Consider the following 17,970-nt stretch of genomic DNA (forward strand, 5'->3'; position numbering starts at 1 on the left):
AAATCCTGTTTTTACTCTGAATTATACTCTAAAGTTATATTCACAGAAATATCTAATCGATTAAAGGAAGGTATAATTGAACCTAGAATATCACCATGGCAAGCTCTCGTCACATCGTCCAGTATAATCATAAACGTTGAATGGTCATTAATTACTTTTTTACTAAAAAGTTCACTCTCCTTGACTCTTATCCACTTCCAAAGATTAAAGACATAATTAACAAAGTAGTTAATTATTGTAATATTAGTACCACTGACTTTAAAAATGCATATTACATCAGATACCAATCATAGAAAAAGATAAACATTATACAGCTTTTGAAACATGTGGATGAATGTATCAATTAAAAAGAATCTCATTTGGTGTTACTAATGGTGTTGCTGCGTTTCAGCGTGTCATAGATGGAATAATTTTGCTTGAAAATCTTAATGATACATTTGTTTATATAGATGACGTTACAATATGTGGCCAGACTCTGGAAGACCACAATAAAAATCTGGACAGATTCATGCAAACATTGACTAAATATGGTCTAACTGTTAACAAAACTACTAGTTCGTTTTCAATGAACACAATTTTTTGGGTTACATAATCAGTAATATGGTGATCAAACCAGACCTGGACCGTCTTGTGCCTCTAAAGAATCTTCTTCTTCTTACAGATACTGCTTCTCTCAGGAGAACAATTGACATGTTTTCTCATTTCTCTAGACTCATAAAAAATTTTATTTGCCCTCATCAACCATTTATTGTAGATACAGATGCTTCTGATACTACAATGGCTGCAACTCTCACTCAACATGGTCGTCTTCACTTGAATTGGTGTTCTTTTCAAGAGGTCTCAATTTAAGTGACTTGAAGCATAGTTCTGTGGAAGAAGAAGTCTATGTTATTTGGAGGCTGTCCAGAAGTAGCAACATTATTTACTCTGCAGGCACTTTAAGTTGGTTACAGACCAGAAATCTGTTTCCTTATGGTCAATTCATAGTTGTTCGTTAAAATAAAAAATGAGACCATGAGGTGATGACTTAAACTTTTATGTTACAGCCATATCATTTACAGGTCTGGCCGAAAAAATGTTGATGCTGAAACCTTAAAACATGCCGGAATTTGTAGTTCTATTAACTAAAAACTTGATCTGCTTAGAAGTTCCTATATTTACTATGCCATCCAGGCAAAACTTGAATGTATCACTGGGTCAGGAGTAAGAATTTACAATACAACCTAGAAGACATCAGGAAATTAACATCTTATAGAGTAGTGGAGTGTCAACACCAACTTGGTTTATGAAATCCGGCCCGGTTTGGATGAAGCGCCATATTCTTAACTTTAAATATGACCTTTCAGTGGAAGACCTAACATTGATAGATGGAAATTCTGATTTTGCTACGTCCAACTCCTTGATGGTCGAGAAACTACAATATCGACAAGACACTTGGCTTCTGCAGTTGACTATTATTTATCAAAGGGCTCACAATGTCACATGTATACTTCAGGGCGTGGTGAAGAGAACATTTCTACGAGAGAAGACCTTACTAGGGATCAACCAGGCCCACCATCAGAAGTCAAGACCTGCCTACCCAACAACAGAACCAAAACTTTATCAGTCATCAAAAGTCTATTTTGCCTCTACCTTGTGAGCGAAATACCTCTAGAGTCGAAGGACTTCCAGCTTATCTCTCAGATTATAACTTACACTAAAAAATAGCGGGGGAGAATGTAAATAAACAGTTTTATACATTAAAATATTTTTGTGCTTCGGATTATGTTTGTTTTATATTAGGGCCTAGTTCAATTGTGTTTAATTAAAATGATTTGGATTTTCTAATTAATTTCCTATACTCTCCTTTTGCTTTATTGTAGACTAGTCGTGAAGGATGATGAGAATCAAGATCTTTAGGTAGCTATGTTCAAGAACTGAAGGCGATTTTTTAAAGGCATTATTTATGTACTAAGAACAGGGCTTAGTTAAATATTTATGAGTACTAACTTTGTTTCTAACCACATGGAATGATATTTCAAAGTAATAATTTACTTTTTTTAGAAATTCACTGAATTTTGCATTAACACCTTCAGCATCCTAAAAATCCACCCAAGTTTCCCTGCTCGAATAATGTTGGAAGGAGCTTATGCTTTGAGGACTGGATCTTTGAGACTCCTTATAAACAGGAATTTTTTTTATTCAAACGGGGGTTTGTGTACAACCACTTCCAGGTCATGGTGGTCAGACAAAAAAGGTCACTAGAACTCTGCTGTTTATGTGGCTGCTCTCAGTATTTGTAAAAATGTCGATGGTAGATCTTGAGCCTTAAATCTCCCATGAATAGGAGATTATTATGTGCCTCAAACCATGTGTTCCCATGACATGTAACATCTTACTACTAGGGGCGCTCACTCTAAATGTCTACGTTGAAATCTCCAAAAAAATTAGAAACATTAACTGGATCAACATCTAGTTCGGATTTTATAAATAAACTCCCTTTCCGATGAGTATGACACCAGAAATATATATATTTTATAAATAAACCCCCTTTCTGACAAGTATGATACCAGAAATATATATATATATATATATATATATATATATATATATATCTTATATATATAAAAATCTTGAGTCACGATGTATGTTGCCAATAAACTCCAAAACGACTGAACCAATTTCAATCAAATTTCACATGTATCCGTAATTTAGTCTAACTTAGAAGATAGGATAGTTATTATCTGAATTATTCGCTTATGTCGTGAATATAAACGAATAAAATGAAGAAAAGTTTTCAAAGCGCCTGCACATTATAACCTGCAATTACGAGATAGATACGTGTATTAAACAGTGAAACACTATTTGAAGGCGCTAAGTTATGATGTATAATTGTCTAAACTAAATTTTTGGTTGAACTTAAAGGTTGAGTGGTAGACCACTTTGTAATAAAATACATTATGCATGTACAATACATTTTTGACATATTTTCTTGATCGTGACATCAAGGTAAAATCTACATCGGGGTTGGAAATATAATTTACTTCAACCAGAAATGCTCATACGCGGGCAAAACTTACGAAAAGCGTGCGAAGCCGCGGGAAACAGCTAGTATATATATAATATTTTAATCTAAAAGGCGAGTAAGTAGTACATTTATATTATTTAAATTTTTTAAAATTTGTGTTATTTATGCTAAAATTCCAAAAAAATAAAAAAGAACAATACAATCTTTAAAATAATAGCATAGGTCTTGTTTTTCCTGTTTATTGTAATGATTTATTATAAATTACAGTTCTTTATGATTTTGTGGACATCAAGATAGTAAAACTGATTTTATCGTGAAAATTAAAAACATTAAATAAACATAATAGTGTCTACGACTAGATATATTAGTTAACTTATACATTAAAGTGTTTTTTCTATAAAGTAGCCTGCAATGTGAAGATAAAGAGAGGATAACAAATTTACTACATGGACAGAAAAAGGACAGATCCACAAAGATTTGAATTATTGTTTTTTATAACGAAACTAGAAAGCTTTTATTTTAATACTTAAAAGTTAAATGAAAATATTTTAATGTTAAGTACTTTATTCGTCCATTATATATAACATAGTACGAATATAAATGTTCAATCAAGGTATAGTTAAAAAGATTGATTTGAATCATACACGTAATCGCGGTTGCTTCACCACATAATGGGAGGAGATTGTTGTTACTAATAGCGCCATACTCCCCTTTTATAACCCACAAACGAGCACATTGCCGAGGTTTGTTTTATTAAAGTATATATTTTGTCAGTAAAAATCTTAGATAGTAGTTAAATTTATCGTTTTCATAAATATTTGGTGTTGTATAAGTTCAAATAATTTATCAATTGTACTTTAAATACAGTAATTGACGGGCACTGTTTTGTTATTTGGACGTTTCCGGCGTTTGTGCGCAGCCGTCTCTCCTCAAGGAAGTAGCATCGATGGTAAAACAAAATGGAGTCAAGTTGAGTTTACTAACTGTTCCTTTACGAATAGTTGTGGTGACTCATTCTTGTTTGAAACTTTCTAACCTAATTAATAATAGTGTTAACTGTGCCTAATAAAACCGACAATGAATTTAAATCCCCTAAACACTTCTCTCAATAATTTTTGCTTACGTTTCAGTAATTGATTTGACTGATCGAAGCTTTATTCGTCTTGGGCTACCCGTTGGTAGTGATTAGTGATCATGGCTGGTACGTAAATGTTGTGTAATTTCACAATTCCGCGCTCCTTTGGAGTAAAGTGCGCCGCGGTGTGTACCTAGTAAAAGCGAACTCTCAATCAATAACTTCTGGTAAGCATCAACAGCAAAAATGAACTAAATTTACTCCAATATTTATAGTATGGTGATGCAATGTCTTCAGTAGTTGAAATAATTTAGAGATTTCCCTCACAAGCTATTGTTTCGTCACGTGGTGATTATTGCATTAAAATTAATATGAATTCGTCCTACTCTGGGACATACACATTTATTATTCTCCAAACAAGTTTTTACAATATTTTAAGTTATTAATTTCTACTGTTTTGTTGCAGTTGGACTGGATAAACGACCCATTTGCTCCTGGAACCTGTGAATCATTACCGCTTGAGGAATATGGTGATAGTGTTGTGAAGTGTTGAGTGATACGGAAATGATCAGTTTAGTTTTCATAAATCAGTGATGAAAGAAATTAAGTTATAGTGGAATTAAATTCAAACAACTAAAACATAACCTGCAGTGATAGTATTTTTATTATAATTTAAATTGTGATCTACACATTGGTTATTTTACTTTGGGTTTTGTTATTTATCAATATTGCTGTCTGTAGGCTATTATGTGACAGTTAATTCTCTGTCATTTAACTCGATCGCTGAAAATATTAATGTTTATTATTATTAATGGAACGTTGCTAACAAATTAACATAGTTAACAGGCAAAAACAATATAAGTTAGGCAATTCATTTTGCTAAAATTTTGAACCTGAACTTATCTTAGTCGTCATGTTTAAAATATATATTCTTCGCCTGTGCAGGTAGTTTTATGTAAACAGTTTTATATGGGTATTTTGTATTATCTCATGTTAGGACTGTAAAATTATTTGTATACCAATATAATTCATTCATATGAATGAATGGGCCTGAGGTATGCCTCGGTGAGGCAGCCCTATGTGGTTGTCATGGCACCAGCTCTAACAGAAACAGGTCAACCTCAGGGTTTTCCTTTAAAATCTGGAAAATTATCATCACCTGTGTCTTTGATTACATTTAGTGAGAATACTGATAGTAATTTGAAGTACGATATTAAATGTACACGGAATTTGAAGTTTTTAGACACCTCAGTGGGAATGAATGGTGATTCTGAAAACATTGCAGAACTAAAAACCGTACCGCCTCAATCAAGTCCTTGTAATGATAATACAAAAGACAAAGACATTTTGAATAAAAGTTGTGAGTTCTTTGATCAGAATATTCCCAAAGAATCTGATTATTCTTTACTACAAATAGGAGGTTTTATGATGAATAGCGGTTACCCTTCAGCAGATGATGAAAACATGGGGTTGCAAAAGTCAAGTTCTCAGGTAACTAGTATGGATTCATGTAATAGTTATTTAAAAATGGATATTTTCAAAACCTTGGGTAGCAATACTCAAAGTGACCTTGGAGGCGGTGGTGATCTTGGACATAATGTGGAAGAAATAATGCAAGTAATTAAAAATATGGAGTCTAAAGGAAATGATATTGAAGAGAATCTCGAATCCAGCCTCCAAATCAGTGATGGGAATGATATTGCAGGAAGTTTGTCAACATTTGAAAGAGAATTCTTAAATGATGTTGACAATATGATGAGCATGTGTGTAGATGAAAACCTAGGTGAAAATAATTTAAGTATTGTAAATAGAGACACTTTGATCAAAGATAAAATAGACGAAGCACAGGACAGACAGTTTAAAATAGAAAGAAAATGTGAGTGGCTTCTTCGTAGGTTACGTAAATTACAAGCAAGGGCAATGGGAAAGCAAGCAAGTGAAGAAATAACAGGCATGCTTCAATATGTGAGTAACATTTTAACTGATAGTAGCAGTTCTACCAGGTCGTCTCCACTTTATTCAGCTTTAACTTCTGGAAAAATTGAAAATGAAAAGAGAGAAATCAGTAATTCCTGTGTTTCCACTTTGGTCAGAAGATTGGATCAATCTTCTCAGCAGCAGGCTCTGGCCATTTCCCAGCATCATGTACCATGTAAATATTTTGGTTCTGGTTCGTCTGAGATTGCTACAAGTAACAGACAGGGATATCTGGCGTTGTCAGGTTCGATTTTACCAAAGCTTAACAGTGATGTGCGGAAAGAAATGGACAATGTGTCAGGGCAGCTGCACTTTCAGTTGAAAGTTGTTGAAACTGGACTCGACTCAGATGTAACTGCTAGCAGTTCTGGAGGAGAAAGTTGTGATGAGTTGCAGAGCTTCAACAATCTACAACAACAAAACCTATCTATGTAAGTAAAGTGCTTTTTTCTACAGTTATTTTAATAGCTAATATATTTCAGTTAATTTTTAATAAGCTGCCACACTACACTCATTATTTGGTTGTATTTATTAAGTGTTCAGTCTTAAATTTGTTTATCAGATAGATCATTAATTTCATGTCAAATCAACCAATGTTCTAAACCATGATCTCTCAGATTTTGATTTTGTTGTATAGAAGTACCTACCAAGACTAGTTAAAATGCAAAATTTTACATTTTTATGCCTTTTGGTTTTTGAGTTACAGGGTTTTAAATAGGCCTAGCCTACCCACAATTAGGCAATTTTTATCAATGTCTCGGTATTTTCTAATCATTATAGCTAAAAAAACCATTATAGCTAAATAGATTTGTTTAGCTTATTTATCAATTCCTAAACCTTTAATTACAATGAAAAGAATTCTTCAACACAATTACATTAGCAACATTATGGTCATCTGAATAAAACAATACATTTTTCTCGCTCTGTATTTTTTCTGCAGCAAGAACAGCAGTATTTATTACCTATCAGCTGGCTGAACTAATGCAGTTTCTTCTCTTTAATGCTATTCCAAACCTTCACTCAAATAATCCAAGTAAAGGCCACAATTTCAATATAAACTAAGTGACTAAAAACTAGCCAATGGCCAGCCAGCATAGAAATATTTGCTTGCCGCTTTTTGTTGCAGAATATTTTTTATAAGCAAAAATAGCTAGGCTATTAATGTGATGACAAAAAAAGATTACAACAAAACTAATCTTCTTACTGATGTAGCTTTCAATCTCTGAGATTGAAAGTTCCTTCCGTGACAAGAGCTGACTTAGTTAGAAGCTCAATATCAACATGGCGGTTGGTATCACGTATGTGTTAGCATTTATACTTTATTTTAATTGCCCAGAATCACTTTGAATTATACAACAGATTTTGATAGTACTCTTCATTAGATACATACATACTTGTAACCTATTTATTGGGGTTGATTATAATATTTGAATTTATGGTTGATTACAGTGACTACCTCCATCATTGAATATCGATATTTGTGCTTATTAAAATCAAAATGTCAAAACTAACCAAAATGTCTAAACTACCAAAATCAAAATGTCAAACCGATGTTTACTACAAGTATTTAAAATTACAGTATAGTTAAGCTGTATAAAAAAGTAATAACGAAATCGGTACTTTGGGATTATACCGACCACACCCAGACATGAATCGTTATTTCACATTTCGTTTCTACTGATTACTAGATTAGCGTAGAACAATATTTCGTCAATATAAAACAGGAATTGTCTTATCGCAAACCCCTCCCCATCCTCAGACAGAGGTCAAAGTCGAGCGTCTAGTAGATAACGTGATTGCAGTCTCGCCGCCCGTTCAGCTGGTGCATCGCTGTGGTTGTACTTCCGTGTTTTACCTCTACATTTCTCCAAACACAAAAATTCAACAAAAACAAACATTTCTCAAACTAAACTCTTTATTAAAAAAACACTAAAAACTTGTTTTTATTCTTGATCACATTCCGCCACCCAAAATGCGAGTGCCTCCGGCCATCAGCGCGGGCTTTGGCAGCACCTTCGGTGCTGCCCCGCGCTGATGTCGACGAAAGAAAAACATCCCTCGAGATAGTACCTATCAGTAAAATATCAAATTCTAGAGGGGCTAATCAGAAATATAAATTGAATTGTAATGGAAAGGCAATTATGTACCGTGCAAATCACGTGATGCCGCGCGGCCTGCCGTAATCAGGATTCTCGAGAAAGATAAGATAATAGCGACAACAATAGCGATCACAATACCTGGAAATGCTTTTAAGTTTGTAATTTTGTAATTGAAGAGTTGTTTTTTCGTTCTATCATGTTTGTTTCTATAAATTTCTATTTTTGTGTTCTTCATACTAGTGTGGTCGGTATAATCCCAAAGTACCACGAAATCTTATAAATAAATTGAATTGCTAAATGTGTAGCTAAGTGCTAATTGTAAGAATGGATGGAACAATTAAAAGTATTTAAATAAAAAAAAAAAACAAATAAGTAAATAAACACTACAATTGGAGACTCAATTTTATATATTATTTAAGTTTTTAGACTCTAGATTAAGTATCTTAATACTATTATTAAATTATATCACTGGCCACAACTACTGGTAATAGTGGTCAGTGAATTCCAAAGAAGTTTTTGTGAATTATACTTTATAAATTATTAATGGAATAAATTAATATTATAATTCAGGTAATATTTTTGGTATAATAGACTATTAATTGAAATTGGAGGTAGGTTTATATAAAGAGGAAGAATAGAAAAGGTACCTGGAATATTTTGAAATTTAGAAAAAATAGCAGTAGGCCTATTTACATTTTATAATTCAAATTTAGTTTACACCAAACAGCTGTTGGCACTTTCAGATAAGTTCAACAATATTAGGCTGAAACATTTGTTAACATTAACATTTTTTTTAAATACTAAGCATACAGTGCTTGGTGATCTTTTGTTCAGTGTAATGAAGATATAAAATAAAAAGTGAATATTAAAATTTTATTCTGGACAGATTGTTCCATTAAAGAAATTAACACATGCATAAAATAAATAAAATCAACATTAATGAACAAAGATGTGAATATTATCAGATTTAAGGTATTCCAAACTAGTGGGCTTCCTTCAAGTTGTGATATGCTATTTTAACAGTGGCCTATAGAAAAACAGATAAATGAACCCTAATATGCCTCAACGATCCGTGACTATATGTTTGTTCGAAAAAACAACAAGACTTCTATAATGCAAGACTTTATAAATTATTATTTCGGTATGCTGATTTAATAAGGATTTCCCACTTATATAGGAAGTATGTAGGATTTATCCCCAGACCGGTCGTATGTATATATTTTTCTTTGTCTGGCCAACAAGACAATCTCTGCAGTGGTACCGGAAGTATCTTAGAGCTGAAGTATATGGCAAGAATTAAAAGAAAACATTTTTTGACTGAAGTAAGTTTCCAAGATCTGTGTATTTTCTTTATCAAGGTCATAAGTGTCAGGCTTACCACATAACGTAGATATGGTGTGGGAAGGGGTTGATTCAGATGTTAATTTTCAGTTAGCTTTCAGTTCACCTTCCTCTTAGTGTAGTGTCTGAAATATGATGATGTCACACTCCTGAAATAGATAAAAAAATGTAGTGATGAAGAAGCTCAAAGCGAACTTGCTTTCTCATTGGGGACACCTAAACTTCAAAATATAGTGTAATCTAGGTGAAAGTTATTGTCGTTGTCTCATCGTGTCTACAATGCTTTAGACACGAGTTCTAACCATGGTGGAGTAACCGAATTGTCTAACACATAGGGGCATGTCCATGGTAACTCACGTTACATTTCAACGTGGGTCCTAAGTTATTTGTTGAAATATTTTAATTTTTTAAAGCATAATATTAAGCAAAAATATCTTGCAGTATTAAGCAAGAATTATAATACACACTGGCCAGATTTCAACTTCCTGAGACTAATAATTAAGGTAATAATAATTCTCTAGTTTTGGTAACTCATGTTACACAAAAAAGGACGTCACAATTTGGAAAGCAAACTTTAACATGAAACAACTTTTGTCCTAAATGTTTAATTTTTTCTTAATCTAAATACTTAAGATTGGCTCAAGAGTTTGTAGTTTAACTGTGACAACTACAACAATAAAAACTGAAAAACATAATTTTAATAATATACTATTGACCTAATTGACAGTAACTCACGTTACAGTAACTCATGTTACATTGTGTCTCTTTCCTAAGGACATTTGTTATTTGTAGAAATAAATTTTGTTATGTAATTTTATATATTGAATTGTGTTTAATAACTACTTTAGTATCAGTTACACTTAATTATTTTAGTTTGGTATGATTAAATAGTTGTTTTAATTGTAAAAATAATACAACTTTTTACAAGTGTAAAAACAAGTTTTAAACTTATTATTTCTAAAAACAACATATTTTTTTAGCCCTTTTCTATAACTTCTAGTTTGTATTTTTTCTCATAACACAACTATGAAAGAATAAAAAGATAAGATCAAATAACTTTATGGTAATTACAGACTACATTTTTTACCTGGTTTGTATATATAAAGGAATATTCACTAACGCTTAAAAACAATTAGACAGTCTGTGTAGCTAACATTTTACATTTCTCTGATATTTATTTTGTTTTTAAAATAATAATAATATCTACCACCTTTCATTTTAATTTCTGGAAGAGGCATGACACTCAAAATTTGTCCAAGTTTGACGAAAGTAACATCATTTTCGATCGGTTTGAATGTATAACAGTTTTTATCACTTTTCAAACACATTACTTGGGTTCTCCAAACTTGTCAATACCACTTTGGCAAATAGCAAAACATAATTAAATGTAACCAAAGAACCTTTTTTCACTAGGTTGAAGTGGTAACTCACGTTACAAACATATTGGTGTGTACTTGAAGTGGGCCTAATAAATCAAAATAATAATTTCCTGAATAAAAAGATTTATATAAGCTTATAATGTAAGGTTATCTCAGTTAAATGCAAGTTTATATTTATTAAAATCATAAGATCAAACCCAAAATATTGGAACAAATTTCGGTAACTCATGTTACACTTATATTTAGAAGTATGTTTGAACAATTAAAACAGGCATTATATTCTGACCAATACAAATATAAATATTACCATAACTATTTAATTGTTTTGAGGTTAACTATGTTAAGAGCTTGTTTTGTATTAGTATTAACTCCAATATATAAAACAATGTTTTTAAAGTGCTATGAATAAACATCTTTACAGTAACTCACGTTACAGAAAAACTTATATGAAATTCCTGCAAATGAAACAAATTAAAAAATTTTAAAAAAATAGTACTTATACTTGTAATAGTTTTCTTAAATATAATCTGTTTTATTATTGTTATTGGTTGTGTATTACATGAGTAAAACTTGAAAAAATCTGTAATTTCGGTAACTCACGTTACATGAAGTAAGGTTTAAAAGATAACCTAATAGAAAGAACAATTCTTAACCTAAATTTAAAAAAAAAGCATAATTTTAGTTAGCTTTTGTTCCAAAGATGGCTTCTTGGTACTGGCCACCTTCTAGATTAATGTATAATCAGTTATAAAATTGAGATGTGAGACTTAACAAATAGCCATCAATGAAACTCTGCTAAACAGGTGTTAAACTAAACACAAAATACCAACAAAAATAAAATTTTTCCTCTAAAAAGCTAATGCTGTCAACATTGCTCAGAATAATCTTTATCTGAAAACATTCAAACCTAGGTTATTTCATAAAAATATTTTTTAATATTTTTGTCCTGTTTTACATGGACATACCCATAGCACAAACCGCAATTAAAGAAAAGATTAACTTTCCTTGGGGAGTACACACTTTACAATGCTTACTTCATACCATGGGGTTTAAGTGGAAGAGATGTGGAAAAATCAGGAACGTTTTAATAGAACGGCCTGATATAGTAAATTGGCGTGCTCGTTATTTGCGAAAGATACAGAAGTGTAGACACGAGGGTAAAGTTATTGTGTACCTAGACGAGACGTGGGTGGACAACAATTTAAATGGTCCTGGTGTTCCTGGCGTCTCGACAGACACAAGTTCATCTATTAGACTAATAGTGGTTAGTGCCGGCACGAAAGATGGATTTCTTCATAATTGGAATTTAATTTTCAAAGCTGGCAGAGCTACCGGTGATTACCATGGTCAAATGAATGGCGTTAATTTTGAACGATGGGTTCACGAAAAACTATTGCCACATCTTCCAAAAAACAGCGTAGTTGTCCTTGATAATGCACCATATCACTGCCTTCAGGACAATAAACCTCCTTCTAAATATGCAGTTAAAAATGACATGGTTGAATGGTTAATGAAAAATAATATAGCTTGTTCCCCGACTATGAAAAAATTTGAACTGTACGATTTAATAGTGCAACACAAACCTCCACAAAAGATTTTCCGTGTAGATTCTTTACTAAAGGCACATGGACATTTAGTAATCCGTTTACCACCTTATATGTGCGAGCTAAATCCTATAGAGTTAGCCTGGGCTACCATGAAACGCGAAATTAAAAATCACAGTATCAAAGGTGATTTATGTTTAACAAAACTTGAGGAAGTGACAACACATGCTATGAACTCTGTTACCAAAATAGACTGGAAAGGTTTTACAGATCACACCCTAAAACTAGAGACTTCTGGATAAAGGATGGATTAATAGAAGACGTCATTAACCACTTCGTTATTGAACTTTGTGGTGTGGACTCCAGTGAAAGTAACGACCCCGATGACGACGACCAGAGTTCTTCTGAATCAGATCTCGCATGTCCACTCGACTAAGCTTAGTAAACAAAACGTATTTTGTGTCATATTTTGAAAAATATACAAACTTTTTATTATAAAACATATGGTTTCAAGTCCCAACATTTTTCAAGATAATAAGTAAAACAACTTCATGTTGCTATGGTTTAAATAATAATTTATAATTTAAATAACTTTACAGTCTTAGGATAAGAGTAGTAGTGCAGGAAGTGACAGTTGGTTGACAGCCTCAGCCAATGGCAGGTGCATTCCTTGAGCTCGCAAACAAGTCAGATGCGGACAGTACAAATCATTAGTTTTGAGCTTCTTCGTCGCCTACTTTTTTTATCAATTCAGACTAACATGACTCCCGATTCCAGAAATCAAGCCTGAGACAGTATCAGATTTCAGACGCTTCACTAAAAGGAAAGTGAACTGGAGCTAAACTCAAGATTCACAAGGCAAATTCAGCTGTAACATTAATTTGAACCAGAGATGCTTTTACATGTGCAAAACATGATATTAGAGACAGGTTAAACTCTGATTCTCTTAACCATGAGCTCATAAATAATATCTATCTAATGTATGCTTAATTACATTAGAAACAATTCATAGGACTTCATCATATTACATCTTAAAAGTGCTTTTACTAAGTAGCATAAGATCTTGAATAACAGCTAGTGATGAATAAAAAACTGTCTATGCCATATGTATTTGTAAAATGTAACAAACAGAACAGTGTTACATTTAGTTACATTTCACTATTTTGAAGGATTAACATGTCTAACGGAGTTTGAGATGAATAACATATGTACATTGCCATTGCACTTGTGGACATTACTTAAATACCATACGAATGGTTTTACTTTGTTTTAATTAATTTGGAGCAATTTTGTTATTTAATACATTATAAAGAGCTGGAAATAATTAATTGTAAATGACTATAATTAGAATGTTTTTGTATTGGATAGTTTAGGTATTTCTAATTGATAATTTAGCACTCAGATTTGATCGTAGTGACAGCCGTTCATTATATTATAGCCTAATGGTTTAATATGTAATGAAATCCAACACAATACGTGGACTGGATTTTAGTTGATGGCCAGTTGGAAGGATAAAGAGCTTTAAAGTAGTAATTAAATTAGGCATTTAGCAATTTGTTTATTTAATGGTCGATCTTTGCAGTGTGTTATATTGACACTAATGGAATACACTATTTTTCTATTAGCAAAAAGTAGTCTTAATATTACAGTAGGCTATTGCTAGTCTAGGACTATGGACTAAAGTACAATATGCGCATCCTGTTTTATTATTGATACAATGCTTTCACTATACAACCCTCAAAAACATGTGTTTCTCAATAACATTTGCAATTTTTCTAATTCAGGTCAAATTTCTAACCCTCTATAGCAAGTCTTATTGCTGAACTGTTTTTTTATTGTAAAATTTTAACGTCAGTAAGCGAGTATGTCATTTCACCCTCTCCAGTTAATATTTCCCATGGTCTGTGACAATTGTTTTTAGAAAAATATCTGGGCACAGGTCTAGACATAAAATCCTTCTCTTTCCGGCACTGTACACATGTCGTGTGAACTACCATAGCCTACAACACCAATTACTATGTTGTTGAGTTTTGAAATGATTTATGAGCAAAACTGTTTTGTGGGTGAATGTATTCTAATATCAATTAATGAGCTTGATATTATTTTTGATCACATCCATTGCATACCATATTGTGAAGGTTCAGTCTCATCTTTGCTGTACTAACGAAATAATAACATTTGATTCTCCATTAAGATTAAATAAACCCTTGAGTATATTCTAATATTAATCCTCGCTCTCTACAATCTACTTATGATTAAACAAACTTCCTGTCAAATTAAAATTCTGAAACCAGTTAGGCCTATTTCCTGTTTTTGGTTATGCTAATATCAGTTTTAAGTTTTAATATTTTCTGGAATTAAACATATTTTAAAATAACTGTACCAAAGTTATGATTTAAAAAATCTGTGCGTTATGAACTATTTTATTATTTTGTCAGGAAACTTTCAGTAGCAGTAAAGTAAATGGATTAACTGCAGTTTATTTTCTAGATTGAATTTTTTTTAGATACATTGTTTAGCTTATTAGGTCAGTTATAACTTAGTCTAAAGTGGAGTTTGTACTGAAACCATTGTCACAGCCCTATAGTTACTGCCCATTCACATAAACAGATCGCGCCACTATTATTCAAATTTTAAGTAATAGTCATCACATTACAGTAGTATTATTTCTCAGAAAGTATTTTAGGTCACTGTATATACAATCTGTAATATAGCCTGTAGCAATCAATTTTTAAAACTAAAGAAATTAAGTTGAATTACATTATGTTCAATTTAAATATTTGAATAGAGTGTTCTTTAGCGATGCATTGTGTTAAACTGATTTTCAGAAAATCGAATAAAAAAGATTTTAAAAAGAATGTGTTAGCTTTTCAGTAGTAAATGATTGGGGTCTATGTAGTTTAGAAACAGAATTAAGCATATTTTAGATACATATTATGTCAGTGTTTATGGTTAACAGTTTCAGTCGTTAAACGAAATTGCTAATGCCTCCTATTTTAGTCTTTGCACGTGTATGAGCACTTCTGGTTCAAAAGAACATTATTTGTGAAACCAAAAGTTTGTCTTGTTCTTTGTGAAAAGGTGTATACTTATTACCATTGTAATTTACTTCAATCTAAGGTATTCTTGGCACTATTTCTCCGATAAAGAAAATATACATATGCAGGTTAGAGAGCTTATACATCAGTCATAAAGCATCTATTTTTGGCCATTGTAATCTACTTTCAGTCAAAGATATTTCTGGTGTCACAGTTGTTTGCTTTGTTGCCCCAATCAATAATATGTACATAATGCAGGTCTTGGAAGCCTACTTCCCTAAAAAATAATGAAGGTGGCTTTCATAACAGTCTTTAAATCTGTTATAAAGTTTAGATAATAGTTTTGTCTTAGTTATCTGCTATATATTATTCATCTAGCCCCACATACTTAATATTTGCTAAAGGTATAGTTAAAAGTACATGTGTACTCAAACTTCTAATGGTCTTATTTAGATAAACTCTGTGCTCAACAGTGATATATAAGAAGTTTTAAAATCAAGATTACTCTATGCTTAAATATTATAAATGGGAAAAGTTTTGTTAACCTAATTAAATGTATGATAGTGTTGTCATAATACGTTTTTATAGAACAGTTAGCTACATTTAATATGCTCTTTCTATTAATAACATTTGTTTGGACCAATGCATTTCCTGCGGAAATGTTTGCAACTGTAGAGGTCAGTGGGGCAAAGCCCTGAAGTTAGAAAGAAAAATCGTTTTTTCGTTTATCTCTAAGGTACAAGATAACCCTATGTACCAAATTTTATCCCTCTCATTTTATTATTCTTGGAGAATTAGTGAATTAATCAGTCAGGACATATATACCACAAAGTTGGTGTTTTTATTGAAATTACAGCTCTATAACTTCAAAACGTAGTTGAGTCTGTCAAAAGTTTTGTGTGCAATATGTATAAAGAACATTTTGTACAATTTTCACTTGTTTTCATTCAGTCCCTTTTCATATATTGACCTTTGAAAATTGGCATTAACATGCTTTTGGTCATATTTGAAAGGCCGTAGAAAAAAAGGAGTTTATTCTGCTGGTAGTATTAAGAGTACTCAACACAGAAATTAAATGTTGTTAGTGATTCTCTTTTCCTTCATAAAAAGTTATAGTCTTAAAAATTAACGATTAGTAAACTTTTTGAGTTTTTAGACAAAGAGTTTGACTGACTTTCTTGCGTTATAGGAAAGTTAAACTTATGTCTTTTTGAAGGTCATTTCATGCTCAACATATTAGTTTTTTTTTAATTAATCTGATACTAAATTTTCTGCAAACCCTGTTTTTTCATTAAAGTCACCAAATTACCATTTTAAAATAGCTGCCAAATAAAAAATATGGCTTGTAAATTATTTCAATGGGAGTTTTGTTAATATCTATCTACTCATAGAGAATTCATGATAAAAGAATCAGGAGAATAAAAAATGCGAACAACAAATTATATTTATATTGGGTGATTTGAAATGAATTGACCCAACAAATTATGTTTTATATTAACTTTTAAAAACTTAAAAGCACACAGAAATTTGCTTATCACAGATTAAGAGCAACATTAAAAATTATTTTAATTATTTAGGTATATTAAAATTTACATTAATTAATTTATTTAACTTTTAACCATATTTTTTTAAATTTGTTATATTGCTACATGCAGGTTTATTTTATCTTCAGTTTTATTAGGATACTTAGAAATGATGGACACTAAAAAATAAGAAAAATATATGTGGCAAGTATTAGCTACTTGGATACAAAAGAAAGTTAATATAAGCTAGGTATGAGATAGAGTAAAAGTGATTATGTAAAACATAAAGGACTGGAATTAAAGAGAAAACAAAATGGTAACTAGGACAAGAAGGAACATAAAGTCGGTAAATTTAGCTCAAGAAAGCTGTAAAACTTTTGGAAGGAATGGGGAAAGATCTAAGATTGATAGAACCAGATAAAATAACAACACGGCAATATGTACCTTACTAGCCATTTACTTATCATATAAGCTTTTTCAGTTATTAAAATTAAATATAAAAATATTTAGAAGAAGACGAGAAATAACCCAGGTATTTTCTAAGTCTAGTACTAAAGGCAATTTTTTTATTCTAACCTTAACAAACTAAAAATTCTCTTATTGAATAATATTGGTGTAACAAGCCAGTTATACAGAACTTTCTTAAACCTATTTGTTAGGACTACCCTGGCTGATTAAGAAAGCTTTTTAAAAATGTCAGAGAATTAAACTTATGACTCAGGATTAACAATGAAAACTTTGGAAATCTGAACAAAAGGTTATAAAGTAAAAAAGTTAGAGTAGTTTGCCTTAAAGCTTCCACACAATGGAATCCTGATACTCCCCCACAAGTAGGAGCTGGTTTTGTGTCACTTGAAGGTGTGAAAAGATTACTATTTGGCGAAGTAATATTAAAAAAAGAATACTTTAAGAATTCAGGAATGAAAAAAAGCTCTGATTAGTTAAAAAGCATTAAGAAATATGTTTGTGAAGTATATGAGAACTCTC

The 17,970-nt window shown here is 31.6% G+C and overlaps 1 protein-coding gene across 2 annotated transcripts in view; it reads left to right on the top strand.

Moving 5' to 3' along the window:
- The first annotated feature begins 3,957 nt into the window (after positions 1-3,957).
- LOC124371855 (KAT8 regulatory NSL complex subunit 1) overlaps positions 3,958-17,970 on the top strand; it is an 86,884-nt gene continuing 72,871 nt past the window's right edge. The window contains exons 1-2 of one of the 2 annotated variants that reach the window (XM_046830231.1): positions 3,958-4,309; positions 4,549-6,490. In XM_046830231.1, the coding sequence (XP_046686187.1) occupies positions 5,127-6,490 (1,364 nt within the window). In that variant the 5' untranslated portion in view covers positions 3,958-4,309; positions 4,549-5,126. The remainder of the gene's footprint in view (positions 4,310-4,548; positions 6,491-17,970) is intronic. The other variant, XM_046830225.1, reaches the window with a different exon arrangement.

This window comes from Homalodisca vitripennis, chromosome 1 (assembly GCF_021130785.1).
Source record: "Homalodisca vitripennis isolate AUS2020 chromosome 1, UT_GWSS_2.1, whole genome shotgun sequence".
NCBI classification, from domain to species: domain Eukaryota; kingdom Metazoa; phylum Arthropoda; class Insecta; order Hemiptera; family Cicadellidae; genus Homalodisca; species Homalodisca vitripennis.